The 27,862-nt window shown below is 49.5% G+C and overlaps 1 protein-coding gene across 2 annotated transcripts in view; it reads right to left on the bottom strand.

Annotated features, from left to right (window-relative positions):
* SP2 (Sp2 transcription factor) overlaps positions 1 to 15,210 on the bottom strand; it is a 33,119-nt gene extending 17,909 nt beyond the window's left edge. Inside the window, exons 1-2 of one of the 2 annotated variants that reach the window (XM_030808015.1) lie at positions 15,046 to 15,210; positions 1,509 to 1,575 (exon numbers count right to left, since the gene is read on the bottom strand). Coding sequence is in view for 1 of the 2 variants with exons in the window: in XM_030808013.1 (XP_030663873.1) it covers positions 15,046 to 15,052 (7 nt within the window). In the remaining variant the exon portion in view is untranslated. The remainder of the gene's footprint in view (positions 1 to 1,508; positions 1,576 to 15,045) is intronic. The other variant, XM_030808013.1, reaches the window with a different exon arrangement.
* Positions 15,211 to 27,862: the final 12,652 nt, after the last annotated feature.

A 27,862-nucleotide genomic window follows, 5' to 3' on the forward strand; every position in this document is an offset into this window, starting at 1 on the left:
GAAACAAGGTCTTGCTGTATCACCCTGGCTGGAGAGCAGTGGCGTGATCTCTGCTCACTGCAACCTCTGCCTCCTGGGCTCATGTGATCCTCCCACCTCAGCACTCCAAGTAGCTGGGACCACTGGTGCACACCACCACACCCGGCTAATTTTTACATATTTTCTAGAGACGGGGTTTCGCCATGTTGCCCAGCCTTTTCTCAAACTCCTGGGTTCAAGCAATCCCATTGCTTTGACCTCCAAAAGTGCTGGGATTACACGCATGAACCACCACACTCAGCCCAATCATCTTTTTAAAGATGAACATATACCATAGATCACTAGGTAACTGCCGTATAACCAAGTCATGCACATTTCAGGGCCTGTGTGTGTGTTTACAAGTGCACTATGTGGGCTAATTAGGACAACTTCATTCTGCACATTTAGTTCACGATACATCTGTGCAAAGTGAAAGATGACATAACTTCAGAAGCAGTGGAAAGACTGTGTTACCCTGGCTGACATGCTACAGGATGGGTGTGCAGAACTCAAGGAGCCTAAGTGTCAAGTCTGTGCCATGCTTACAAGGAAAAGCAATGATTTGGGTTCAGTCGAACATCACTCTCTCAGACTGATGCTGATAATTTGAATTTTACTGGCTTTTTTTGTAGTTACATGTGTGAACTTTATAGGAGCTAGATCAATGAGCTGACACACAGATTCATGTTCATACAAAATTAAGTTGTAATATTATAATGAAAATAATCTAAGCCAACCCCAAACCATTTTTCCTTTAGAGTGGTAGTGTTCAAACTATCAGACCACGAACCACAGTTACAGAAACAATTTGCATCAAGACCCACCATATGCATACATACACCACACATTTCTGTCCCATGCTCATGCAATGAAAGTTTCCTGAAACAAAACTTCCTTATTACATATGATGGACCGTGATATTTTTCTATTCTATTTCATTTTTTTAAATGCTGGCTGTGACCCGCTAAATTGGTTTTGTGCCCTACAGGCTGGAAAACTTAGGCTTTAGAATGGTATTCACCACCCAAGTTTGGCAAAGATCTAGACGACAAGTAAAACTTGCAGATGTTGGCGGGGCGTGGTGGCTCACGCCTGTAATCCCAGCACTTTGGGAGGTTGAGGCAGGTGGATCATTTGAGGTCAGGAGTTCGTACCAGCCTGGCCAACATGGTGAAATCCTGTCTCTACTAAAAATACAAAAAAATTAGCTGGGTGTGGTGGCACATGCCTGTACTCCCAGCTACTTGGGAGGCTGAAGCAGGAGAATTGTTTGAACCTTGGAGGCGGAGGTTGCAGTGAGCCGAGATGGTGCCACTGCACTCCAGCCTGGGCAACAGAGCAAGACTCGGTATCAAAAAACAAACAAAAAAAAAACTTGCAGATGTCATGAAAGTGAGAAGGATTGTAAACACAATGGGTATCAGTATTAGGGTTCAAGGACATCTTAAAAAACTGGTAGGTACAACGTTTAAGAACATCAGGCTCCATACCTAAATGAGATTCTGACTGTGTGGTTCATTAGTGGGATGGTCCCTCTTAGCCTCCTCCTAGTGCCCTCTGTAAAACAAAGGTAATGTCATCCTTCTAGGATTTCTGTGAGGCTCTAATAACTTATATGACAGCATCAAGGGTTTAAAGGCATATATGGCTTTAAAGTTTAATAAGTCTTGGCCAGGTGCGGTGGCTCACGCCTGTAATCCCAGCACTTTGGAAGGGCAACGTGAGCAGATCACTTGAGCTCAGGTGTTTGAGGCCAGCCTGGGCAACATGGTGAAACCTTGTCTGTTTATTTAAAAAAATAAGTCCTCCACTTAGGTTAAAAAACCAATCACATGCATACAGGGCAGAAAGAGCCTAATAGTGCCATGTGGAAAAGCCCCAGAGGTTTTGACTTTAAGCTGAATGGGGGCCAGCACAATCTAGATATGGCTGCCAAAAAGGCTACTGCAATCTTGGATTGCATTTCTAAAAGGTCAGTCATAGAAAAAAAAAATAATATCCTCCTGTAGTTTGCACACTTGGGCCACATCTGGAGCATCAGGTTCTGTTCTGAGGGACATTTTAGAAAGGGGATTTTCAGCTGAAGCTTGTTCAGAAGACAGCAGCGATGGTTGTGGCCAGGGTGCCAGAGTGGGGACATGGGTTCAAAGGGTAGAACCAAGACTCCTGTGTGGACATTTTGAGGCAGATTTTAGTTAACACAAGAGAGAACTTTGAAAAGATGAAAATCAGTTGCCTTCTGAGGTACTATGTTCTCCCTTCTCTGGAATCACTTAACCAGAGGCAGGACACACGTGTCCCTGCTGGAGTCAGGATGTTGAGATGGGGTGGGAAGTTGGACCAAATGATCTTTAAGATTTTTATTCATGGCCGGGCGCGGTGGCTCACGCCTATAATCCCAGCACTTTGGGAGGCCAAGGCGGGCGGATCACTTGAGCTCAGGAATTCGAGACCAGCCTGGCCAACATGGGGAAACCCCGTCTCTACTAAAACTACAAAAATTAGCTGGGTGTGGTGGTGCGCACCTGTAATCCCAACTACTCAGGAGGCTGAGGCAGGAGAATCGCTTGAACCCGGGAGGCAGAGGTTGCAGTGAGCCAAGATCGTGCCACTGTACTCCAGCCTGGGCGACAAGAGCAAGACTCCATCTCAAAAAAAAAAAAAAGTTTGTATCACTGGGGGGGGGGGGGGGGGGGGGGGGGGGGGGGGGGGGGGGGGGGGGGGGGGGGGGGGGGGGGGGGGGGGGGGATTCAAAAAAAAAAAAAAAAAGTTTTGTATTCACTGGAAGAAAGTGCAGTGATTTAAAATAAGCTAAAAAATATATTTTTATACTTCTCAGACCATGTTGCTGATAAAAATACAAGATGAGTTTGTTGCTGGCAGCACTACAAAGGAAGGCAATGGCTCTTCCAGGAGGCTCCCCCAGGGCTCAGGTTTGCTTAGCTAAAATTAGTGAATGACTCTCTTAGACATCCTCTATTATAAAACAGAAGGGACATAGGATCCGTGCAGAGTGTAAATGAAATGAGACGAAATAAAAACTGGCCTAGCGTTTCTTCATCATCTCCCTTTCTCCCTCTCTGCAGTCCTTATTACCCTGGACTCAAACTGTTTGGACACTGGGCTGGGTTCTGAGTGACTCTTCAGTTAGGAGGTTAAAGCAGAATCTACTGAAGCAAGCTGCAGACTGCTGGCGCTGGACGTTGCACCATTTCAGCTTGGTTTCATTTTCCTCCCCAGCTGTTTCCTGAAATACTCCTATAGATCTCAAACCAATGTTTGCAAGTGTCTTCCCTAGTGTCACTCAGAGCTTTATGGCCACAGGCTGCAGACCGGGGCAACCAAAAGAGAGACCGATCTCCCTGCCACTACAGAATTAATCTCCTGGAATTAACCATGAAAAGGAAAAGAGAGGCATTTCCCACTGATGTTTGGAAATGAAAAGTGGTTAAGAAGAGGTAGCATAGACACCTAACTGTAAGACTATGATCAAAGGCACTTTAGAACCTCATTAATTTGGAACCTTATATTTAAAATATACAATTTGGACATAAATTATGCTTAACTTTTCTTTCATACTATTTAAAGCGAGCCTAAATGGTGTTCAAAGATTGCAAAGGGACCCTTAGTCAGAATAATTGTTTTATACCACTTCCGCCACTTTAATAGTGCCACTTGGTTTTAACAGTAGTTTACATCCGGTCACTGAAACCAACACTTAACAACATAGGTAAGTGGGATTAGTGCATATTCTTGAAAGAAAAAGCTGCATTGCTTTCAAAGTTATATCATTCAGACTTTTCATTAAGTTAGGTTGGCTAAAACTTTCCCAACAGTCCCCAGGCTAGTGAAGTTTTACAATGATTTACTATACAAGCAATAGTACCTCTCTTAGTCTCCAAGGAAAACTCCAGGGCATCAAACAAGGTTTGAAGGCAGCATGGGGTAGGGATGGGGATGCAGGTGCCTGATGGGACCACACACAACATTCCTTTCCCATATTGGAAACCAATCTAATTCCAAAACCAGCAGAAAAGCACCCCCTGAGTTTCTGGACTGATCATCCGCCTCTACCTCCTGTCCCCTCCAGCACAGCCTTCTCTTCCTACCCCCTTGGCCAAACTTGGTAGAAAAACTGCTGGCACCCTGCTGTCCCCTCCCTCCTTCCCTACTCACTCATTTCCCAGCAGCATTAGGACGTCCACCCTGGCACTGTGCTCATGCTGCACCTGCCCAGGTCGCCAGCGACCTCCTTGCTGCTCAATCCAACAGCCCCTCTGACCAGTGCCTCTTCCTCGAAATTCCCATGGATTTTCTCCCACCTCTCCTGCCACCTCTTCCCCTTGTGGGCTCCTCTTCCTTTGCCACCCCTTAAATACTGATGTTCCCCAACATCTGTCCTTTCTCCTCACCCAGCACCCTTTCCCTGGGTGACCATGCCTACTCGCACGGCTTTACATACCTTCCACAGGCTGGCAACTCATAGGCCTGTGTCTGGCCCAGATCTCTGCTCCACGTGTTAGACCTGTACATCCAGCCCTCTGTGGGTCTTCCATTAGGGCTGGCCACAGACACTCAGAGCACTGAGCTGTCAGCTTTGCCCATTCTTTCTCCAGCTTTCTCACCCTCAGCCACCACAGGCCTTCTTCCAGATCCTTGAAAAACTTGAGTCTCTGCAGCTGTCTGCCCTTGCTTATAGCTCTTTCTGTTCTCTTCATTAGCTAAGACCTCACCCTTCAGGTCTCTGGCTATTTGACTTTCCCAGCATAATTTAAGAGCCATTATGTACAGGCATGCCATTTCCTCAGAGAGGCCTTTCTGGACCCCTGAGATGAGGTTAACTCCTTTGGGAACACTCACCACCCATTAACTAATCACGAGCCCAGTGTATGTGAGGGCTCCCCAGGGTGGGCCATGTCTGTTTATACCACTGAACTGCAGACACCAAGGCCTGGCACATGGCTCACAGACACCTTCAGTGCCTATGGGCTGTATGAATATCCTGGGTTAAAGCAGCCTCTCTTATGGTATCTCCAATCAGGACAAAACCTGAGTATCCCCCTCACTGCCAACCAATCATCAAGTCCTCATGATTCCACCTCATAGACAAATCTCCCTACAGTGTACCCAGGCTCCCCATCCTCATCACCATGATCCACCTGAGATACTGCCCATGGCCTCTAAAACTGCTTCCTGGCCTCTGGCCTCCCCCTTAGCCAGCCTCCACAATTTGGTTAGAAGGCTCTTTAAAGTGCAAATCCCATCCAGCTACTCTCCTAATTAACCCCCTCAATTGTTCCCTGATGCTCTTATGATAAACTTATAAAGGCCAGAACAACCTGTCCCTCCCTGGTCCTCCCTCCTGACCTCTTTCCCTTCCAACTCTCCCAACACACACTTCAGTTTTTCATTTCTGGAATTAAAACATGCCACCCTGTTTCACTTGGAGCCTGAAGCACACTCTCTCCCATTTGCCCAGCCAGCTCCTGTCCTTCAGAGCTCATTTATACTCACTCAGGGAAAGCCTTTCCTGACCTCCTCCCACCTCAAATCTGGGGCAGGTGACCCTGCTACCCGCCCGTGCATACTCCAGGCACCCTTCGGCACTGTCCCATCGACACAGAGCTGGGAGTGTGTCCCTGTCCCACGGTCTTTCTAGGCCTGACTTGGGGAGAGCACGTAACAGGAAGAGAGACCTCTGAGCCCTGGCCACCAGGCTGCAGGCTGTTCGACTATTCTTTTCACTGAGAATGCTACTCTTGAGACCCAGCAAATGAGAAAAAGCGCCTAACAGAAATACCACAACAGTAGGCTTTAGGAAGCTTTTCCTTCTGGAGAGAACTAGGCTCCATCTCCACAACCCAGGCCTTGGGGGTAACTTGGCTTTTTTTGCCTGTGGGTTCCTGCCATCGTGGCTCTGGCTTTCTTGGCCTTTTGCTATGGTATTTCCCCTGGAGGAATTTCACACTGAGCAAACAGTCTTTCTCTTGGCTATTTTGGTCAGCTCAGCTGGGCCGTAAGCCAACAAAGCAGTTTCTAAGCCCAGGCTTTTCCAGTTGCCTAGCCTGGAAGAATTCAGAGCTGGTGAGGGAAAAGCATGCCCTGACTGGTTTTAGAGGACAAAGTTGGACCTCAAAGAAAGCTGACAAATGGGATAAGAGAATCCATTTGGATGAAGAAAGCAGCAACCTTGGTAGTGAAAGACTCCAAATTGTGCTGAATATTTCAATGAGAAGCAAACCTCAGTAATCACAATAACCATTATAAGGTGGGCACAGTGGCTCATGCCTGTAATACCAGCACTTTGGGAGGCCAAGACAGGAGGATCACTTGAGGCCAGGGGTTCAAGACTAGCCTGGGCAACACAGCAAGATGCCATCACTACAAAAAATGTTTACAAACTAGCTGGGTGTGGCGGCGTGTGCCTGTAGTCCCAGCTCCTTAGGAGGCCAAGGCGAGAGGATTGCTTGAGTCCAGGAAGTCGAGGCTGCAGTGAGCCATGATTGCACCACTGTGCTCTGGCCTGGATGACAGAGTGAGACCCTGTCTTTAAAAAATAATAATAAAAATTTTAAATAAACAAATAAATTAAAACCATGGTAAAAGAGCCCAATAACAGTAAAACAAATTTCAATGGCTTTCATTAAATGAGAACAACTCTGGGCAGTGGCTTGCTAATGCCACAGGCTGAAGGAAGCAAGAAGGTGAGTAAGGAATGGAGATCTTGTCTCCACATTAACCCTTTACTGAGCCTCCCATCTCCCCTCACCCCACCATCTCAGACCCCCAGCCTCAGGCAATGACCCTTAGGTATGTCCACAATTTCATCAAGAAGTTAAAATTTCCCTCATCAGCTAAGATCCATTATGTCTCCCCTTCTCTTCAAGCAAAACTCCTTGCAGGAGTTACCTATACTTACTGTCCTTAATTTCTCTCCTGCTAGCTTTTCTTAAACCTGCTCCAACCAGGCTGCACCCTCCCCATGCATGCCACCAAAACTGTTCACACCACCAGACACCTCCATGTTGCTAAAAACCTAATGGCTACTTCTACTTCTTTTTTTTTGGGGGGGACAGAGTCTCACGGTCACCCAGGCTGGAGTGCAGTGGCACAATCTCAGCTCACTGCAAGCTCCGCCTCCTGGGTTCATGCCATTCTCCTGCCTCAGCCTCCCGAGTAGCTGGGACTACAGGTGCCCGCCACCACACCCAGCTAATTTTTTTTTTTGGATTTTTAGTAGAGACAGGGTTTCACTGTGTTAGTCAAGATGGTCTCAATCTCCTGACCTCATGATCCGCCAGTCTCGGCCTCCCAAAGTGCTAGAATTACAGGCATAAGCCACCGCACCCGGCCTACTTCTTTTTTTTTCGAGACAAAGTCTCGCTCTGTTGCCAGGCTGGAGTGCAGTGGCGCAATCTCGGCTCACTGCAACCTCTGTCTCCTGGGTTCAAGAGATTCCCCTGCCTTAGCCTCCTGAGTAGCTGGGAATACAGGCATGTGCCACCATGCCCGACTAATTTTTTGTATTTTAGTAGAGACAGACAGGGTTTCACCATATTGGCCAGGATGGTCTCAATCTCCTGACTTCATGATCCGACCACCTCAGCCTCCCAAAGTGCTGGGATTACAGGCATGAGCCACCGCGCCGGCCATGGCTACTTCTTAAACCACATCATCCGTGTTGCTCTGACAGTTGATTGCTCTTCCTTTTGATCTTGGCTCGCTGCAACCTCCGCCTCCCGGTTCAAGTGATTCTGCTGCCTCAGCCTCCCAGGTAGCTGGGATTACAGGGGCCTGACACCACGCCCGGCTAATTTTTTGTATTTTTAATAGAGTTGGGGTTTCACCATGTTGGCTAGGCTGGTCTTGAACTCCTAACCTCAAGTGATCTGCCTGCCTCGGCCTCCCAAAGTGCTGGGATTACAGGTGTGAGCCACCGTGCCTGGCCTCTTCTTCCTTGAAACACTTTCTTTACTTGGCCTCTAGGACACACCTGCTAGTCTCTGGCTAACTTCTCCCATATCTCCTTTGCTGGTTCTTCCTCTCCTCTCAAATTCTAAATGATTGGGTTGCCCCAGGACTCTGTCTCAGGACCTTTCTTCTGTCTACACCTGTTTCCTAGCTGATTTTGTCTAGTCTCGTAGGTTTAGAAACCAGTAAGATACAGATTCTATATAATTTTAACTCTCACATTTCTATCTCGACTTGTATATCCAACTGCCTACTGATAGCTCCACTTGGATGTATTAATAGGCTTTGTAAAGCTAACTAGCCCCAGCCGGGCGCTGTGGCTCACGCCTGTAATCCCAGCACTTTGGGAGGCCAAGGCAGGTGGATCACCTGAGATCAGGAGTTGGAGACCAGCCTGGCTAACATGGCGAAACCTCATCTCTACTAAAAATACAAAAATTAGCTGGGCGTGGTGGCGCATGCCTGTAACCCCAGCTCCTTGGGAGGCTGAGGAAGGAAAATCGCTTGAACCTGGGAGGTGGCCGTTGCAGTGAGCCAAGATTGTGCCACTGCACTCCAGCCTGCGCGACAGGAGCGAGACAACATCTCAAAAAACAAAACAAAACAAAAATCTAACTAGCCCCAAACAGTGCTCCCGATATTGTCCTAATCCTGTGACGCCTTCAAAATTCCCCATTGCAGTGAATGAATAGTAACTTCATCTTTCCAGCTCCTCAGCCTTAAAACCTTGGGAGTTATCCTTATCTTTTTTCCACACCCTACGCTTCACAGCAAACACTCTATCTTCAAAATATATGCCCAATCTGACTGCTTCTACCACCTCCTCCGTCATCACCTAGGTCCAGGTTTCTATCATGTCTCCCATGGATTAACCTCCTAGCTGCGCTTCTGACCTTGACCCCATTAGTCTATTCTCAACACATCCAGAGTAAGACCCATCACACTTAAATGAAACCATGTTATTTCTCTGCTCAGAGGCCCCCAATACCATCCCATCTCCCACTCAAAGTAAGAGCCAAAATCTCCATTGTGACACATAAGGCCCCTGTGTGACCTGACCTCTTTCACCTGCCCTGTCACTCTCCCTCGCTCACTGCTTTAGCCATGGTGGCTCCCTGCTGTTCCTGAACATACCAAGTATGGCCCCTGCTGAGGGCCTTTGCATTGCTCTTCTCTCTGCTGAGTTCTCACCCTCCTCCCCTCACCCCAGATAGAAAAAGGCTCAATCTCCTCCCCATTCCTTCAGGGTTTTACTCAGATGTCACCTTATCATTGAGACCTTCCCTGATCACCCTATGTAAATTGCCACCCCCCTTTTATTCCTTATCCTCGTTTTGCCTCCTTAGCACTTTTCATTGTCTAACAAATATCTATTAGTTATTAATTGTCTCCCACTAAGATGTAAGCTTCCTAAAGGCAGGGACTTCTCTGCCTTATTCACTGATGTATCCCAGTCCCTGGCACATGGTAGGTGCTTAATCTATATTTGTTGAATAAGTGAATGAATAAATCCTGAAGGTTTTAGAGCAGGAGAGCCTAAAGCGAGTTTAGGAACCAAAGGAGAAAAGCTGCAGATTTGCATATCCTGGCACTAGGTCAGGATCCACTCCACAGCTGGGTTTAGCTGACCCAGACCCTGATGGAACCCTCAACCCCACCAGTCACCTCACATGTGGGCCAGTGCAGTCCAGTCCTGCCCCTGGCCAAAAACTTCACAGCGCACGCCTCTCATCACCACACACCGGGTACTACTGCATTTCAATGCTTCTCTCAGTTGACATGCATTAATGCTTCTCTCCATTGACATGCATTGGCGGAGCCGGGATTGCACCACTGCACTCCAGCCTGGTGACAGAGCAAGACTCCGTCTCAAAAACAAAAACAAAAACAAAACAAAGCCGGGTGCGGTGGCTCACGCCTGTAATCCCAGCACTCTGGGAAGCTGAGGCGGGTGGATCATCAGGTCAAGAGTTGGAGACCATCCTGGCCAACACAGTGAAACCCCGTCTCTTCTAAAAATACAAAATTAGCTGGGTGTGGTGGCGCGTGCCTGTAGTCCCAGCTACTCGGGAGGCTGAGACAGGAGAATCGCTTGAATCCAGGAGGCAGAGGCTGCAGTGAGCCAAGATTGCACCATTGCACTTCAGCCTGGTGACAGAGGGAGACTCTGTCTCAAAAAAAAAAAAAAAAAAAAAGATAACGAAGGCACTTGAATTTGAATGCCGCCTGTCTGTCTCCACCCTTAATTCTTCTTTCCAAAACGTGATTGTCATTTGCTAGTTTGCATCCTGACTGGGTCACATCCCATTGTACTGCAAGGGACTCTGGAAGTGTGTGGGGGTGGGGGCAGCATAGGGTGAAGAGAACCTGATCAAAGCAGGCCCAAGAAACAGCATCAAGTTTTTTTGTCAAAGAATACTGGGCCTCAGAATTTTAGAGAACAGGAGAAAAAAAAGAAAGCAAGATACACTTTTTCCCCTAAAGAATCTCATTATGTGCTTTGGCACATTTATTTGTGAGTTACTCCCCACATTTATCCTGGGCCATGATCAGCGTTTTTTTTTTTTTTTTTTTGAGACGGAGTCTTGCTCTGTCGCCCAGGCTGGGGTGCAGTAGTGCGCTCTCAGCTCACTGCAATCTCCACCTCCTGGGTTCAAGTGATTCCCATGCCTCAGCCTCCGGAGTAGCTGGGACTACAGGCGTGTGCCACCACACATGGTTAATTTTTGTATTTTTAGTAGAGATGGGGTTTCGCCATGTTAGCCAGGCTGGTCTTGAACTCCTGACCTTAAGTGATCTGCCTGCCTCAGCCTCCCAAAGTGCTGGGATTACAGGCATGATCACCGAGCCCGGCCCCAGGCCAGAATCAGCTTCTGAAATGAGTGGTGATTTCATTTCCCCTGAGAAGACAGGGCTGGCTTACCATTTACTTTTTTGGAGGCTGGGAAATGTCTTGGTCTGTTTTATTCTAGGCTGATCTAAGAAGATTCCTCATTATCAACTGGGAGCAGAGATATTCCACTTCCAATTACATGGCCCTGCCTGCTCACTCTTACTTCCTATTCACTCTCTCGGAGGCCACTTTGTGATTCTACCAAATCCTACAGGAGAGGTGACAACCCCAAAGAGAAGGCTCTAGAAAGATGACATTTGGAAATGTGTATGCTAGTGTCTGCTGGCTCCTCCTGGGCCACTTTTACTCTGTGATTGAGATGAAAGGCCACCTAACTGCCTAAATCACCACAAAGGGACAAACTGGTATCTCAGAGCACTCAGCAACAAAAACAAGCAAGCTAAGCCTCTGCACTGCAATGTGGCAGGGCTTCTGGCTAGGTATAGCAAGCAATTCTGATGTGGAGACAAACAGCAGCAATGGGAATGATATGCCAATGAAGGATTCCAACAGTTGGGTCTGCAAGCATATTTGTCCTGTGACACAAACAGCCTAGACATCTCAGCACTGCTTGGAGCTGCTCACTGGGGGAGCCTAAGAAACATCAGCCCTTTCACGACCCCTTGCTCCTGAGCAGAGCTCATCTCCCAAGAGCACATCAGCCCACAGCCCACTCTGACGAGAAGCACAGTATTCCCGTGCCAGTGGCAGCCTCAGAGCATCCGGAAAGAGCGCTTCCTAGACACGCAGTGGAAGCCATGACTTCCCCTAATCTGCTAGTGCTGCCTCTGAACTCATGTGGAGGTTCTTTTTCCAGTGTCCCCAGAGGCAGCAGAAAAACCTGTTTTCCATTTTGGAATCTATCAAGTAGGACAAATCCGCCACCTGGGAGCATCTCCTCAAGGGCAATCTCTACTCCCTTTCCTGCATAGCCTGACAATACCCTCGAGTTAGAAATGTCCATGTTGGCTAAGCACAGTGGCTCATGCCTGTAATCCCAGCACTTTGGGAGGCTGAGGTGGGAGGATTGCTTGAGGCCAGGAGTTTGAAACCAGCCTGGCATTGAGAGACTATGCCTCTATTATTTAAAAAAAAAGAAATGTCTCATATTTTTACCCTCTTCACTCATCTTTCCACCTTGCTCCAATAGATTGCTGACAGAAAAGTGAGACCTTCTCCACCCCAAGGTCTCCTAAAAGAATGCTGCTAGCCAAAAAAAGATCTGCTGATAATTGAGGAAGAGCATCTTTAAAAAGACACTCAACTACATTTCAGGAACATAAAGATCTAAGAGTTGGCTATATGAGGGAAGAAATTAAGAGAAAGAACTTTTTTTCCTCCTACAACAGGTCTAGACAACGTCATACAAGGAGTTGCACGCATATCCAAAACAAAAGCAAGGCAAAAACAAGCAAAAAAGCAACAAATGTATTCCAAAATGATGTCCATTTCTCAGCCCAGAAATGTACTGGATACTGGTTTAGTTCAGCCTGTAGGCGCTGGGAAGAAATTCACAAATCCAAGTCAGTTGCAAAAAGGGAAAACTCCAGACATATCACCCAATGAACTTGTAAGAAAGTATATGAGCTTCCCTGAACAGATTTTACCCCAGGTTTGCAGCCCACAAGGTTTAAGATCGGGCCATGAGGTTAAATCTTGTAAACTCAGAAGTGTTCATGCTACTGCATCCCTAAACTTTGTAATTCTCTACATACCCTTTAAAGCAGTGTTTCTCTACATCTTTCATTCCATAGCCATTGTCCACCTGATCCAAAATATCCTAAATTTTTCAGTGTTTGGAAGCAGGGTTTCCAATTTTTGTATATACAGAAAATGGGGGGGGGGGTGTGAAAAAATAAGTATTAGAAAAAGAACATGTTACATATCTATCACAGAAATGAGTGGGCAAGGTTTAGAAGATGGCTGAAACAAAGCCAATACTAAGGTCTACTGGTTGGCTGCAACAAGTTTAAAATGTCTTCATAAGGGCCCTGGTTGGGCAATACTATACTTGCTGACGGTACACTTGGGAACTGCCACAGACCTATAGCAAAAGACTGTTCAACTTCTCCAAAAAGCTGGTATTAACCACCAGAAGAAATAAGTTCAAGGCCAAAATATCCAAATGAACCAACCACTCTACTTGCTGAAATGCCATAAAGCTTCTTTACCCCAGACATTTGCCCAAATCTTATAATTTCTTTTCTCCTCTCTGACAGGCCTCCAGAGGCCCAAACTTTAATAGAATCTGAGAGAAAAAAGTGGCCAGTCTATCTGCTGTCCAGAGTGATGCCAAACTCTTTCTCCCGGAGCCAGTTCTCCCCGTTGGGCAGTCAGGTGAGGATCCGATTATTAACAAACTCTACTTGGGTCTCCTTGGCAAAGAGTTTCTGGCTTCAGCAGCCTAGCTCAGGGGGGTTCATAATTATGTCAGACTCCCTTTTTTCTTGTAGTTGCTTTTAACCAAAGAGGTTAAGCCTCTGTACAACCAAGAGGAAGAACTAGAATTAGAAAACTTACCAATCGTCCCAGCCAATGATAATCCATTTCCAACAGGTATTAACGCCTGTTAGAAGCCACTGGAACATTGACATCATCAGCCCAATTGATAGGTTGTCTGATAGATTCGCCCCCTTCATCGCACACAAGAATTTAAAACAAAACAAGACACTGCAGTTATATTCATTATTGCAGACAATGGGTTTCTTTGTGTTTGTAATTGAAATTACTGCTGTGGTCTGGACTCCACCATTATTCCCTTCGCAGCCTGTGAGCTAACCAACACTCTAAACTTTCTAGCCCTAAAAACTGCATCATCCAGAATACCAACTCAATACAGCCCTCCACTGTGAAACTGAATGCCTTCTGGGGTGCAGCATGAAACAGTTTTAGACAGTGCATGCCAGTGCACCTTGAAACAGTGTCCATCTGTAATGAAATCTGTAAACGGGAAACTTGGGCCAATTCATTGTTTAAAGCAGATCTACTGGCTCATACCTTTCTCTAGAAAACAATAAGTGAACAAGAAGTAACCTCAGAAGAAGAAAGAACTTTGGGAGAACGCACTGAGAAAGGCCAGACTGAGTCCCCTTGGATGAAATTAATTAAGAAACAAACATGACAGGATATTGCAATCAAAACCAAGGAATGCAGCGAGGACAGGTTTCTCAGTTGCCCAGGTTTCTCAGAGGAGAAAACATAGTTCCTTTTGAACTAAAATTAGAAAGCCGCTGGGAAGGAAACATAAGAAGCATGGGTAAGAGACTGAAAACCGTAAGTCAGCAATGGGGATGGAGGTGGGTGGAGGAAGAGGGCAAGTATCTATTTTGTTTTATTTCTTCTGTAATTCCTTAAGATTGTTTGCGCCTGAGCTTTGGGACTGCAGTAGTCTCCCCCACGGGGCGTCAGGTAACAGGCTGGGAGCTCTGGCAAGAAGTTCTCAAACTTCTCACAATTCTGCTAAGAGCTTGCAGATATCTGGCTGGAAGATCAAGGACCCAAGTGAAAATATTAAAGGAAGGTTTTTGCCTACTCCCCAGTGAGAGGTCATCTGCCCAGGGAGTGCCCTCGTGTCCTGACACCATCGCCCGACTGGGATACATCAGTAACCGGGCTGTCGTCGATGCCGAGCAGTGCCCATCTGGTTGGCAGCGTCCGGATCTCAAGCGTTCCCTCGCCCCTCTCTGTACTCCGGGGAGCCCTGAATCGCTGGTGGGCATCTACTATTAAAGAGTGCAGGAAGGCCTCTCAGACACGGGGCGAACACGAGGGCTGTTGGCTGCCTCTCCGGAGTCGACCCAGGCATAGTCCGCCCAGGCGGGAGAGCGGCGCTGAGGTGGGTAGGCACTCGTCTGAGGGGTGCCAGGCCACCCCGGTGCCCGCTCCTCTCACCGGCCCCCGGAAGCGCCGCCCTCCCGCCCGGCGGGCTCCGAGGGGGCGGGGAGTCGAACGCCCCCTTCCGGGTGCCTCCGCCCGGCTGGCCAGCCCCGCTCCTCCTCCGGGCGGGAATCCTCCCTCCCCCGCCCCTCCTGAAGCCGGGCCCCGGCGCCAGGCCCGGCCCCAGGGGGGAACCCCCGGCCTCGGCTCCCTCTCCCCGCGGCCTCTGCCCGTCTTCCCGACCCTTGGGGGCCGGGAAGACCCCGCCGGCAGCGGCCGGGACCCACCGCTCATTACGACATCTTCCTCCCTGGCCTCCGCCGCCTCCGCCGCCACCGAGAGCCTGACACCGCCCGCCAAGCACCCGCCAATCCCGGAGCCCGCCACCGCCCGAGCGACGGCAGCCTTCACCAATAGGCGCTTGGAACATTGGGGACCGACAGCACTATTAGCCAATCAACCAGAGGCGTCTAGAGCGACGTTGATTTGACCAATAGGTCTGTGCAATGTCACTGATGGACGGTAGAGTGCACCAACCGAAAACCAATTGAATAATGAATGACATGTTCATTAGCCAATTGGAGGGAGGCAAAGTCCCGCCCACTGGGTGGTTGATGGACAGCAACAGGAAGCTGGAAGGGGAGGGGCTTAGCCGAAGAGTGCTTTTGTATTGGTCGTGGTTGACCTTCCACCCACCTCTAACCCAGAGGATGAGTGATAGATCTGCCCTGAAGCCAATCAGAAGTCCTTAGGGTGAGGCCCGCAAATGCCCCAGAAATAGCATATACATTGCGCCTTAAGTCCAGTCTCGCCCAGGTGTGGCAGGAGCTTTTACCTGCTCTTCGGCAGTAGCCGGCTGCCACTCAACCCCATGCCTGGTGAGTGGAAAGCCATCAACCTTTTATTTAGTCCCTCGCTCGTTGTCGCCTCGGGAGGGGCGACTTTGTACAGTGAGGCACTGGGGTCCGGCACCATAGTGGGAGTTGGGGTTGTTTACGCGACACTACTTCTAAGGGGATTTTCACAATTGGTTAAGCCCCCGTTAATCCTCACATGGTTATTGCGGCGACCCCCATAGCCCACGGTCCCAAACGTGTGCATCTGAATCATCCAAAGCTCTTTCTAAAGGCAGGCTCCCCGGGCCGCCTCTCCTAATCCGACTGGATACTTCACGGGGCGTGCCTAGAATCTGCATTTTAGCAAGGGCCTCGCGTGGACAGAATTGCACGCTTGAGTTTGAGAAGTACTGCTTGGCCTCTGCCCCACTTACCCTTACCTTCTTGAGATGAGGTAAAGCACTCGGTAGGCACTATCCTGGTAGGTTTATCTTTGCTCCCAAGTCTCTTCCGAGAACTTGAGAAGGCTGCCTACCTTAGTGAGGGAATCCATTCTGGCTTCAGACCAGTCTGGGTTTGAAACCTACACATCCCACTAACTTAGGCAGGGTACTGAAACTCCCTGAGCCTCGTGTCCTCATCAGTAAAACGAGGTTAATCACACCTACACCTTAGCGCAATGGCTTTTTTTTTTTTTTTTTAACATAGCCCATCAAGAGAAATACATTTTGCATACTGACCAGTACACTGCTATTTGTATGAGAGTGTCATAAAGTTTCCGAAAACAATGCTTACTACTTGTGACGCACTGATAGTTTCTATGTGTATCCTATCCTATCTTATTCTCCTTCTTGTTGATCATGACTGGCAGTTTGAAAAACACTGCTAGAAAAGGTTGGTGTGATAATACAAAATGCAGAGCAGAATACCGGGTACACAGTAATTGCTGAATAAATGTTAATAGCCTCTTCCAGCCTACTCCTCGCAGTGTTAGCCTTTGAAAAACAAGACTTTAGACGATAGCACTCCTCTAGTAAAGATCCTTCATGGGATCCATATCTCCTAGATAAAGCCCAAACTCCTTTCTAGGCAAAGTCCTCCCACTCTTTTTTCTTCTTAACCTCAGCATCCACCAGAGGACACACTCTTACTGGTGTATCTTTCATGCTTTATCTCCTCCCTCTACCCACGTTCCCTTCCTACAAATCCTACCCTTTTCCCTCCAGGAAAGATTCCAGGTTCCTAAACACTTACGCTTTTTTCCACTAATTGACTTCCTGTCTGACCCTTCCCTTCTGGTAAACCCCTATGCATCCATGGCTGGATGTGGTGGCTCACACCTGTATTCCTAGTGCTTTGGGAAGCCAGAGGCAGGCGGATCACCTGAGCCCAGGATTTCGAGACCTAGCCTGGGCAACATTGCGAAACCCCGTCTCTACAAAAAAATCAGCTGCATGTGGTGGTGCGCACTTTTAGTTCTAGCTACCTGGGAAGCTGAGGTGGGTGGATCACCTGAACCTGGGAGTTTGAACATAAAATGAGCTATGATCACAGCACTGCACTCCAGCCTGGGTGACAGAGCGAGACCCTGTCTCTCAGAAAAATAAATAAACTCCTATGCATCCTTCAAGACCCTGCTCAAAGTCTGCATACCTCACTCCTGCCCAGCCATAGCTTCTTCCTCCTCTGCGCTGCCCTGGCACATGCAAAAGAGCTTCTCTCTCACACACTATTTCCACACTTTTATTCTCACTTCTTACTCTCCTGCTAGACTGAGCTGTGGTAGAAGGATTGAGGCCAGCACAGAGGAGGATCAGCAGGAAATGTAAGCTGAGTTAAAGAATGAATATTTGCATACAATGACATCTGCAGGACTTGTTTGTATAGTCCATACATTCTGTTCCCAGGCCATTTTTCAAGTTTAGATTGCTTCACTGTCAAACCAAGGACTCCACCCGGGTTCCATGACTCACCTGTATTAGGGTGCAGGGGCTTGGGGGTGAGGTAGGTGGGGTTGAATATCCTGCTGGGCCACTGTCAAATCTCTTCTGGGAGAAAAACGGGGTAGCTATGCTTCTCCTATTCTAGAGGCCCCATCATGAGGACTGCAGAGGTGAAAAAAAAAAGTGCGCACACGCATGGCAGAGGACAGGGTGCGAAAACCTGGAAGAATTCTGTAGTAGTTTTGAATTATTTGATTGGTTTTGCCCTTTTAAAGGTCACCTTATCCTTGTTTTGTTTTGTTTTGTTTTGTTTCTAGGCTGTCTGGCTCTTCTTACTAGAGACACAGGCAAAGAAGCGGACCCTTTTTTTTGTTTGTTTGTTTGTTTTTGTTTCTTTCTTTTTTTTTTTTTTCTCGAGATGGAGTCTTGCTCTGTCACCCAGGCTGCAGTGCTGTGGCGTGATCTCGGCTCACTGCAACCTCTGCCTCCCGGGTTCAAGCGATTCTCCTGCCTCAGCCTCCTGAGTAGCTGGGATTACAGACATGCGCCACCACTCCCAGCTAATTTTTGTATTTTTAGTAGAGATGGGGTTTCACCATGTTGGCCAGGCTGGTCTCAAACTCCTGACCTCAAGTGATCCGCCCACCTCAGTCTCCTAAAGTGCCGGGATTGCAGGTGTGAGCCACTGTGCCCGGTGGAAAGGGACACTTTCTAAGAAGAAAACCCTGTTATACTTTTGTCAGGCCCACTGGAGTCTTAGAGCCTGGTTGACAAACACCCCCGCTCCCCCAGTGACCACACAACTCCTCAGAGATTTCTTCTTTCAAGATGGCCCCTGTCTTCAACAGAGAGGGAGAAGGTCAGGCAGCGACTTGGAAATGCTCGTGCTCTCCCTGGCCACACTTTATTTATTTATTTATTTATTGAGAGACAGAGTCTTGCTCCGTCGCCCAGGCTGGAGTGCAGGGGCACTATCTCAGCTCACTGCAACCTCTGTCTCCCGGGTTCAAGCGATTTTCCTGCCTCAGTTTCCTGAGTAGCTGGGATTACAGACGCGCGCCACTACACCCGGCTATTTTTTGTATTTTTAGTAGAGACGGGGTTTCACTGTGTTGGTCAGGCTGGTCTCAAACTCCTGACCTCACGATCCGCCCGCCTCGGCCTCCCGAAGTGCTGGGATTACAGGCGTGAGCCACTGTGCCTGGCCTTTATTTTTATTATTTTTGAGACGGGGTCTCTGCAGCCTCAACCTCCTGGGTCCAAGTGATCCTTCCGCCTCAGCCTCTCAAGTAGCTGGGACTACAAGTGCGCACCACCATGCCCAGCTAATTTTTAAATTTTTTGTAGAGCTGGGGTCTCCCTATGTTGCCCAGGCTGGTCTCAAACTACTGAGCTCTAGCGATCCTCCTGCCTCAGCCTCCCAAAGTGCTAGGCTTACAGGCATGAGCCACTGCACCCAGCCATGGCCACACTTGAGACTCACTAAAAGAGCTTTTAATAGATTCTGAAGTCTGGGTCCCATCCCAGGAAATAAAAATCTCTGGGGGCATCAGCATTAAGGAGTTCCTCAGGTGATTCCAATGGGCAGCCAAATGTGGAGAAGGACTCCTTAGCCTAAAGATACCTTCCCACTGGGAGTGCCCAAGTAAAAAACAAGGAAAAGTCTGTGCCCTCCACCCCCACCCACTCCTGTCCCTCCCCTTTCTGAATTTCTCCTCTTTCTACCCTACCTGCTGCCATCTTCACAGAGCCAGGGCCAGTGGGTGGTTCTGGCTGTGTCTGTCAACCTTAACCAGGGGTGACATCTCCTCCCTGGTGTGTCTGGAGGCAGGTTCTCTCAGTGATATTTCCCTTTTGTCTCCAACTGCTTTCAGTTTCTTTCTACCCTACGTTGTCACTTTCTCTCCATTTCTAACTTGCAAAGTTACACATTCTCCACCGCTAGAAACTCCATGCTTGTCTTGTCTACCATGGCACCTTCCGTTCCCAGCACATTGCTTGATTATAGTAGGTGCACAGTAAATGTTTGCTGACTAACCAAATGACTATATCCTTTTAACACTTCTCAGGGACTTAGCCCTTCTCTTTCAGGCCCAGCTTCTTCCACTTCCACTTTACTTCTCCTTCCATGTCTACCTCTGAATCCCCTTCTTTCTTCACTTTCCTGTGCTTTTCCTGCTTCCTGACGTTCTCTTTGACCTTTTTTGCACAGGATTGTCCTCATCTAATCCGTCAGTACCAGACAGTGAACGTCTCTCCCCCAGGATGTTGAGATGTGGAACTACAGCCTCTGCTCTCAAGAAGCTCAGATCTGGGCAGGGAACATCACACACCAGGGCTGTCGGGGGGTGGAGGGCTGGGGGACGGATAGGATTAGGAGAAATATCTAATGTAAATGACAAGTTGATGGGTGCAGCAAACCAACATGGCACATGTATACCTATGTAACAAACCTGCACGTTGTGCACATATACCCTAGAACTTAAAGTATAATTAAAAAAAAAAAAAGCTTCAGATCCCTCCTGTAGCCTCCTATGAAACTTAAAGTATAATTAAAAAAAAAAAAAGCTTCAGATCCCTCCTGGAGCCTCCTATGAAACCACATGGCATAGCTGGTGCTGTTGGTCCAGAAACTAGAAGAATATCAGGCCAGCCCCCTTGACTCTCTGTTGGTCCTCACTCATAGCTACAACCCAAGCTGTATTGTTGGTGTTTATCTTTTGAAGAGTTACAGCCGACCCAGCCTTCTAAAGACTGCTTGTTTTGCCTTAAGGATTTCCCAGTAACCTCTGCTTCTCCCTTTTCCCTCCTATGGTTTTCTATTTTCTCATCTCTTCCCTTTCTACCTATGGGGAAATCAAAATTGTAGACTTTTTTTTTTTTGAGATAGTGTTTTGCTCTGTCGCCCAGGCTGGAGTACAATGATGCGATCTCGGCTCACTGCAACCTCCGCCTCCTGGGTTCAACTAATTCTCTTTCCTCAGCCTCCTGAGTTCAACTAATTCTCTTTCCTCAGCCTCCTGAGTAGCTGGGATTACAGGTGCGCATCACCATGCCCAGCTAATTTTTGTATTTTTAGTAGAGGTAGGGTTTCACCATTTTGGCCAGGCTTGTCTCGAACTCCTGACCTCAGGTGATCCACCCGCCTCGGCCTCCCAAAGTGCTGGGATTAGAGGCGTGAGCGACTTCTCCTGTCCCAGAGTTGCAGACTTTTCTAACCCGGACTGTCTCATATGCAGACCCACAAAAATATTTGATGGGACAAACACCTAGCTTGGATGAATTTGGGTTATTTTTTTTCCTCCTAGGGTCCATCAATGATTTCAGGGATCTAGGCTTCCTCAGTCTTCTGTGAACATGAAACATTGACAGAGGCTGTAAGATGTATCTCCCTGTTACACCACACCCCTGGTGCACACATACAGACACACCTCTGTCTTCACTGCCGGGGATGCCACTCCTGACCCCTGCCCTAACGCGCGTCAACTTCCTCTGCCCCTGGTTCCCGTGTCCAGGCCGATGGCTCCCCACCAACTGCCATGGAATCTTCCAGCAAGGACATTCCACTCATCCTTCCCCACAGGGTTCTTCCTTCTTTGCTGCTTCTTTCTACCCCCAGTCTCCCTGGGGTGAGATCTGTGGAGCCTCAGGAAGAAAGGGCAGGGCCCCAGGTAAAAGGAGCCCTTTAAGGTGGAAGGCACGGGTGCCTCCTCAGCCTTTGTGTGTCACCACCAGGGGGCGCGCAAGGCATTTGAAAGCAGCTGCCCAGCGTTCACCTTACAGTAACACAGGGCGGGCAGGGAGATCCAGTTTAACAAGCAGCTATTGAGTGCCTGCTATTCCCCAGGAATAGGGCCTGCTTCATTCGGAGACTGAGAGTGGGTTCCAGCCTCTACAAAGAAACTCCTTAAAAAGAGCCATTTGGGGCCGGATGCGGTGGCTTACTCCTGTAATCCCAGCATTTTGGGAGGCCAAGGTGGGTGGATCACCTGAGGTCAGGAAGTCAAGACCGGCCTGGCCAACATGGCAATACCCCATCTCTGCTGAAAATACAAAAATTAGCCGGTTGTGGTGGCGCGTGCCTGTAGTCCCAGCTACTTGGGAGACTGAGGCAGGAGAATCGCTTGAATCTGGGAGGCGGAGGTTGCAGTGAGCCGAGATCTTGCCACTGCACTCTAGCCTGGGCGACAGAGTGGGACTCTGTCTCAATAAAATAAAATAAAACAAAAAAGACAAAACAACAAAAAAAGAGCCATTTGGGCTGGGCATGGTGGCTCATGCCTGTAATCCCAGTACTTGGGGAGGCCTAGGGCAGGAGGATTGCTTCTTGAGCCCAGGAGTTAGAGACTAGCCTGGACAACTTAGTGAGACCCCAATCTCCACAAAAAAATTTAAAAATTAGCCAGGCTTGGTGGCTCTCAACTGTAGTCCTAGCTACTTGGGAGGCTGAGGCGGGAGGATCCCCTGAGCCTAGGATTTGAGGCTGTAGTGAGCTGTGTTTGCGGCACTGCACTCTGCCCTGGGTGACAAAGCAAAACCCTGTCTCCCTGTCTGAAAACAAAAACAAAAAAACCAACACCAAGCCTCTTCAAGGAATTGGTTTCCTACCAACCAGCTCCTCTTACCTCCCCGGGTAGCAGCATCTTCTCTCTGCCTCAGCCCCTCCCCTGCACTCCCCTGCTCCCCACCTTTCCCGACCCCATTGACCACAGCTCCATGTGGTGCCCAGTCTGCTTCTCTGAGTCCCAGCTGCCCACCGCAGACTAGAAGTGTCCCCAGGGACAAAGGGAGGCTGAGAATGTAGGCACTGCCCTCTCTCCCTCTGCCCTTCTCCCTCCTAGGCCCTCACTTCTGTCAAAACCACATCTCCGTCCCATTGCTAGCCTGCTGAGGGTTCCCCAGAGACCCTGAGTGTGGAGGGTGCGGGTTCAGAAGGACCAGGGCTGGGAACAGGGGCTGGAGGCTGGGCTCAGAAGCAGCACTTGTCACCTGAAAGCACTGACCCGGCTGGGAGAGACTCGGGAAGTGGGCCATGGGGGCGATAACAATAACGATAATCATATTAATAATAACACTGGGGCCCACAAAACGGCTGTGAAATGCCCACTAATGATCCCTTATATTTATAGATCTCCTTCTCCTAGACACTTCAGAGCCATTGCCCAATTAACCCTCCTAGATTCCCTAGAAGGGACAATTAACCCCATATTTTATGACCAGGGGAATCCTAGGCTCTGAGAATGTGATGGAGTTGGCTGAGGTCATCCAGTCCATTAGTGACAGCAGAATTTGTGGAGCAGCCCTCTGTCCTTCCTTTCGTCTACATCCACATGCACTTATGCTGGGGCAGTGGCTCATGCCTGCAGTCCCATCAGCACTTTGGGAGGCTGAGGCGGGTGGATTGCTCGAGCTCAGGAATTTGAGACCAGCCTGGGCAATATGGTGAGACACTGTCTCTACTAAAAATTCAAAAAAAAATTAGCTGGGCATGGTGGTGCATGCCTGTGTTCCCAGTTACTCAGGAGGCTGAGGTGGGAGAATCGCTTGAGCCTGGGGGGCGGAAGTTGCAGTGAGCTGATCTCGAACCACTGCACTCCAGCCTGAGAGACAGAGCGAGATCCTGTCTCAAAGAAAACAAATGGCTGGGCCCGGTGGGTGTCTCATACCTTAATCCCAGCACTTTGGGAGGCCAAGGTGGGCGGATCACCTGAGGTCAGGAGTAGGAGACTAGCCTGGACAACATGATAAAACCCCGCCTCTACTAAAAATACTACTAAATCTCTACTATAAATAAAGAAAATTGTTTTCTTTTTCTTTTTTTTTTTTTTTTTTTGAGATGGAGTCTTGCTCTGTCACCCAGGCTGGAGTGCAGTGGCACTATCTTGGCTCACTGCAACCTCAGCCTCCCGAGTAGCTGGGATTACAGACATGCGCCACCACGCTAGACTAATTTTTGGTATTTTTAGTAGAGACGGAGTTTCTCCATATTGGTCAGGCTGGTCTCAAACTCCCGACCTCAAGCGATCTGCCCGCCTCAGCCTCCCAAAGTGCTGCGATTACAGGCGTGAGCCCCTGCGCCCAGCCCCAAGAAGGTGCATTTTTCATTTTTTTCTTTTGAGATGGAGTTTTGCTTTTGCCACCTAGGCTGGAGTGCAGTGGCACGATCTTGGCTTACTGCGACCTCTGCTTCCTGGGTTCAAGCGATTCTTCTGTCTCACCCTCCTGAGTAGGTGGGATTACAAGCGCCTGCCACCACGCCCAGCTAATTTTTGTATTTTTAGTAGAGATGGGGTTTCACCATGTTGGTCAGGCTGGTCTTGAACTCCTGACTTCAGGTGATCCACCTACCTCGGCCTCCCAAAGTGCTGGGATTACAGGTGTGAGCCACCTTGCCCCGCCGAAGGTGCTTTTTGCTAATCTGAACTCGGGCATGTAAAGTGGGAATATGCTCTGTTTGAAGCAGGAGGGAGTAAAGTTACCTAATCTAAGAACTTCCTTGTTATATAAGGTTATGCAGCCTAGGCAATGTAGCCAGATGCCCCATTTCTACACACACACACACAAAAGTAAAAATTGGCTGGGTGGGTCAGGCGCGATGGCTCACAACTGCAATCCCAGCACTTTGGGAGGCTGAGGCGGGCAGATCGCTTGAGGTCGGGAGTTTGAGACCAGCCTGACCAATATGGAGAAACCCTGTCTCTACTAAAAATACAAAAATTTGCCAGGCGTGGTGTCATGCGCCTGTAATCCCAGCTACTCAGGAGGCTGAGACAGGATAATTGCTTGAACCCGGGAGGCGAAGGTTGCAGTGAGCCGAGATCGCACCACTGCACTCTAGCCTGGGTGACAGAGCAGTGAGACTCCTGAAAAAAAAAAAATTAGCTGGGTGTGGTGGCACGAGTCTGTCGTTCCAGCTACTTGGGAGGCTGAGGTGGGAGGATCACTTGAGCTCAGGAGGCCGAGGTCACAACAAGCACTGATGGCTTCACCACAGTCCAGCCTGGGTAACAGAATGAGACCCTGTCTCAAAAATAATAATAAAATTTAAAAACAGGCCAGGAGTGGTGGCTCACGCTTGTAATCCCAGCACTTTGGGAGGCTGAGAATGGCGGCTCACCTGAGGTCAGGAATTCAAGACCAGCCTGGCTAACATGGTGAAACCCCATCTGTACTAAAATTACAAAAATTAACTGGGCACAGTGGTGAGTGCCTGTAATCCCAGCTACTTGGGAGGCTGAGGCAGGAGAATCGCTTGAACCTGAGAGGTGGAGGTTGTAGTGAGCCGAGACCGTGCCACTGCACTCCAGCCTGGGTGACAAGAGTGAAACTCCGTCTGAAAATAAAAATAAAAATTAAATTAAATTAAATTACGATAAAATAAAAAGGCTGGGCGTGGTGTCTTATGCCTATAATCCCAGCACTTTGGGAGGCTGAGGCGGGCGGATCACGGGGTCAGATCAAGACCATCCTAACACAGTGAAACCCCATCTCTACTAAAAATACAAAAAATTAGCTGGGCGTCGTGGTACGCACCTGTAGTCCCAGCTACTCCGGAGGCTGAAGCAAGAGAATTGCTTGAACCCGGGAGGCGGAGGTTACAGTGAGCTGAGATCGCGCCATTGCACTCCAACTTGGGCGACAGAGAGAGACTCGGTCTCAAAAATAAATAAAATAAAGTGATGCACTGGAGCAGGTGACCAATGGGGGCAGTGAGGCAATGGGGGCAATATGAACACAGGCCTGGAGAGAAGTTTCTGAATGGCTTGCATGCTGGGGTGTGGGGGGGTTCCGCGTGGGTGGGTCCCTGCATTGAGAGAGCTGTGGTGCACACCAAGGTGACCATAGACTTGCCTGCATTTTTCAAGTAGCTGGTTCTTCTCGCAGGGCCCCACCCACCAGCTCCACTCCTGACTCTTCTTCTCCTCTGACCCGTGCAGCCTGGGCCTGAGATGGTCCCTCCCCCAGCTCCTGGTTTCACCTCTGAAACTCCAAGGCTCCACATTGCTGAGATTTTACTATGGCTCCCAGCTGGGTCCCACCTTTGATCTGGCTTCAAAAAATAAAAAGCAGTACCAGGAGAGTAATTTTCCCGACCTGCTCGGGAGGAAGGCAGGCTGGAGGCAGGTCCTGACCAGCCCGGCCCACTCCTGGAGCCTGGAGTCAGAAGCTGGTGGCAGAGGGGGCGGGGGCCAGGGGTGCAAAGCCACCTTTCCTCATTAACTTCCTCCCCTTCCTTTCTGGGGCACTGACCTGTGTCTTCCTTCCTTTCCCAGCCTGCCAGTCAGCAGGAAAAAGGATGATACAGCGGCTTCCCCCACACCCCACCTGAGGCTCTCCCCACTCAACCTCTTGCCTCTTGGGCAGCAGTGTCTCAGTCCTCTCTCCCCACTGTTCCCCTGGCCTGTCCTTGGGGGGTGGGGACGGAGCAATCAGGGTGGGGCCTAGTAAGGGACAAGTCTGTGCCCCCTGGCTGAGCACTTGAGACATTACTCAGTTGGCTGTCTCAGCACCTTGAGGGACTGGACTGAGGGGTGGGAAGGGGAAGGTCCAGCTTTTTATGGGCCTTCCTGCCCACCCCTCTCCCATGGCGCTGCAAGCCATGGCCCAGGATTTCCATCTTTCAGCAGCAGCACCTGCCCCTCCCAGTTCAAAGGCTCTGGCTCCTCACCTGTTCTCAGGGTGCTTGCCTGGCCCTTTTAAGTGGTTAGCAATGCACCCCACCCCCACCCTGCTGGGGGTCTGGGCTTCTCCATGCAGGTGGGGGACCAGGGTGATGGGGCACAGAGTCCAGAAGAGGCAGAAACACCCTTCAACCAGATGAGCTGTCCCCAGTAGGCACAGGTCTACCGCCCTTCCTTTCAGTGGGTAGGGAAGGAGCCGGGGTCTGGCCCAAGAGAAAACTGGCAGCTGGGTTTGGTGGAGCAAGGGCAGAGGGCATGGGGCTGGGGCCGGGCACTTTCCATTTGAGAAATTCCCATCTCAGCTTTTTGGCTCATTGGCTGAAATGAGAGATGGCCGCTAAGCACAAGGGACGGTCTGTATTTCTGTCTTTATTTTCCCATCCTTGTCGCCGTCAGGTAAGACTCCTACCCACATGCGCATTGTGAAAGCATTCCCTAAATATTGGAGCTGGCAGAACCCACTCACTGCCCCCTTCCAGGCCCCTGGGCTTGTCAAGGGTTCTGGCCACTGCTGTGCATTCCTTGTCTGGGCAAAGGAACAGTGAAAGCCCAAGCCCCACTTTCTCCAGGGGGAGGCCCCTTCTGGAAGTTGCCCCACCTCCACTCTCCCCTCGTCTTGCCCCAGGCACCTCTCCCTGACCTGGGGGCAGAGAGGAGAGTTCAGGGAGGGGGAGGAAGTTGGGAGCCACCTCGTCTCCAGGCGGGGCGGGGTCCCAGCAGTGATAACCATCTTCTTGGCAGCTCCAACCTGTTCTATTGGTATTTTTTTTTCCTAGAGGAGAAAGGTGAAGGCCTTGGCGGGGAGTTATTCTGGCTCTGAAGTGTCCTTGCAGCTCCCCAGGCCCCTGCAGGCCTTGTGCAAGAGCTGTAAATCTCTCACCACCCACAGGCCTGGGGGGGCCTGCCGCTGGGACTTTCATGTCCGGAGGTTTTATGCCTTTGCTCCTCTGTTGGGCTCCATAGCTCCTGCCTGGGGCCTCTCCCTACCCTGTAAAAATCCAGTCCCATAAATCTCTGCTGCCCCCCAGGAGCCAAGCAGAGTTCTTCCCACTCCAACTCCCACCCATAAGCATCTCTCCCCTCAAGAGACCGAAGTGAAGTGGCAAGGTGGAGGCAGAAGGTTTGCAAGAAGGGCAGCAGCTAAATGAGGGTCTTCCTGGGACCTCCTCCGGCATCAGTCTCTGCTTGGGTGGGATTGGACTCTGTAACTGAATGGTTTCCAGCTTCAATGCTGGAGGGGCTTCTGGGGGTCTCTGGTGGGGAGGCCCTTGGCCTCCACTGCCTATTAGTATCCACCTGAGCCTCCTGAGACAGGTGGCTGTCTGTCTGCCAAGCCCCCAGGTGCCTTGGAAGTGGCAGGCAGCCCAGTGACTATGCTGCTTTCCTGGATCAGAATGGGAAACCCAAGGAAAGGGAAAGGGGTAACAGTGGCTGAGGGCTGGAGGCTCATGGATGGACTGCATGGTCCAGTGGATTCTGGGGTAAAACACAGTGCTTAATTTCTTAGTCAGGGGGAGACTGCGCACTCGTCCAGGACCTGGGCATTGAGAAGGGGGCCAGATTGCCGGCACTGGGTAGGACTTAGGGCAGGGATGATACTGTGCCTGGGAACGTCCCATTAGAGGAGAGGAGCACCAGACTGGC

Source organism: Nomascus leucogenys, unplaced genomic scaffold (genome assembly GCF_006542625.1).
Source record: "Nomascus leucogenys isolate Asia unplaced genomic scaffold, Asia_NLE_v1 Super-Scaffold_258, whole genome shotgun sequence".
In the NCBI taxonomy this organism is placed as follows: domain Eukaryota; kingdom Metazoa; phylum Chordata; class Mammalia; order Primates; family Hylobatidae; genus Nomascus; species Nomascus leucogenys.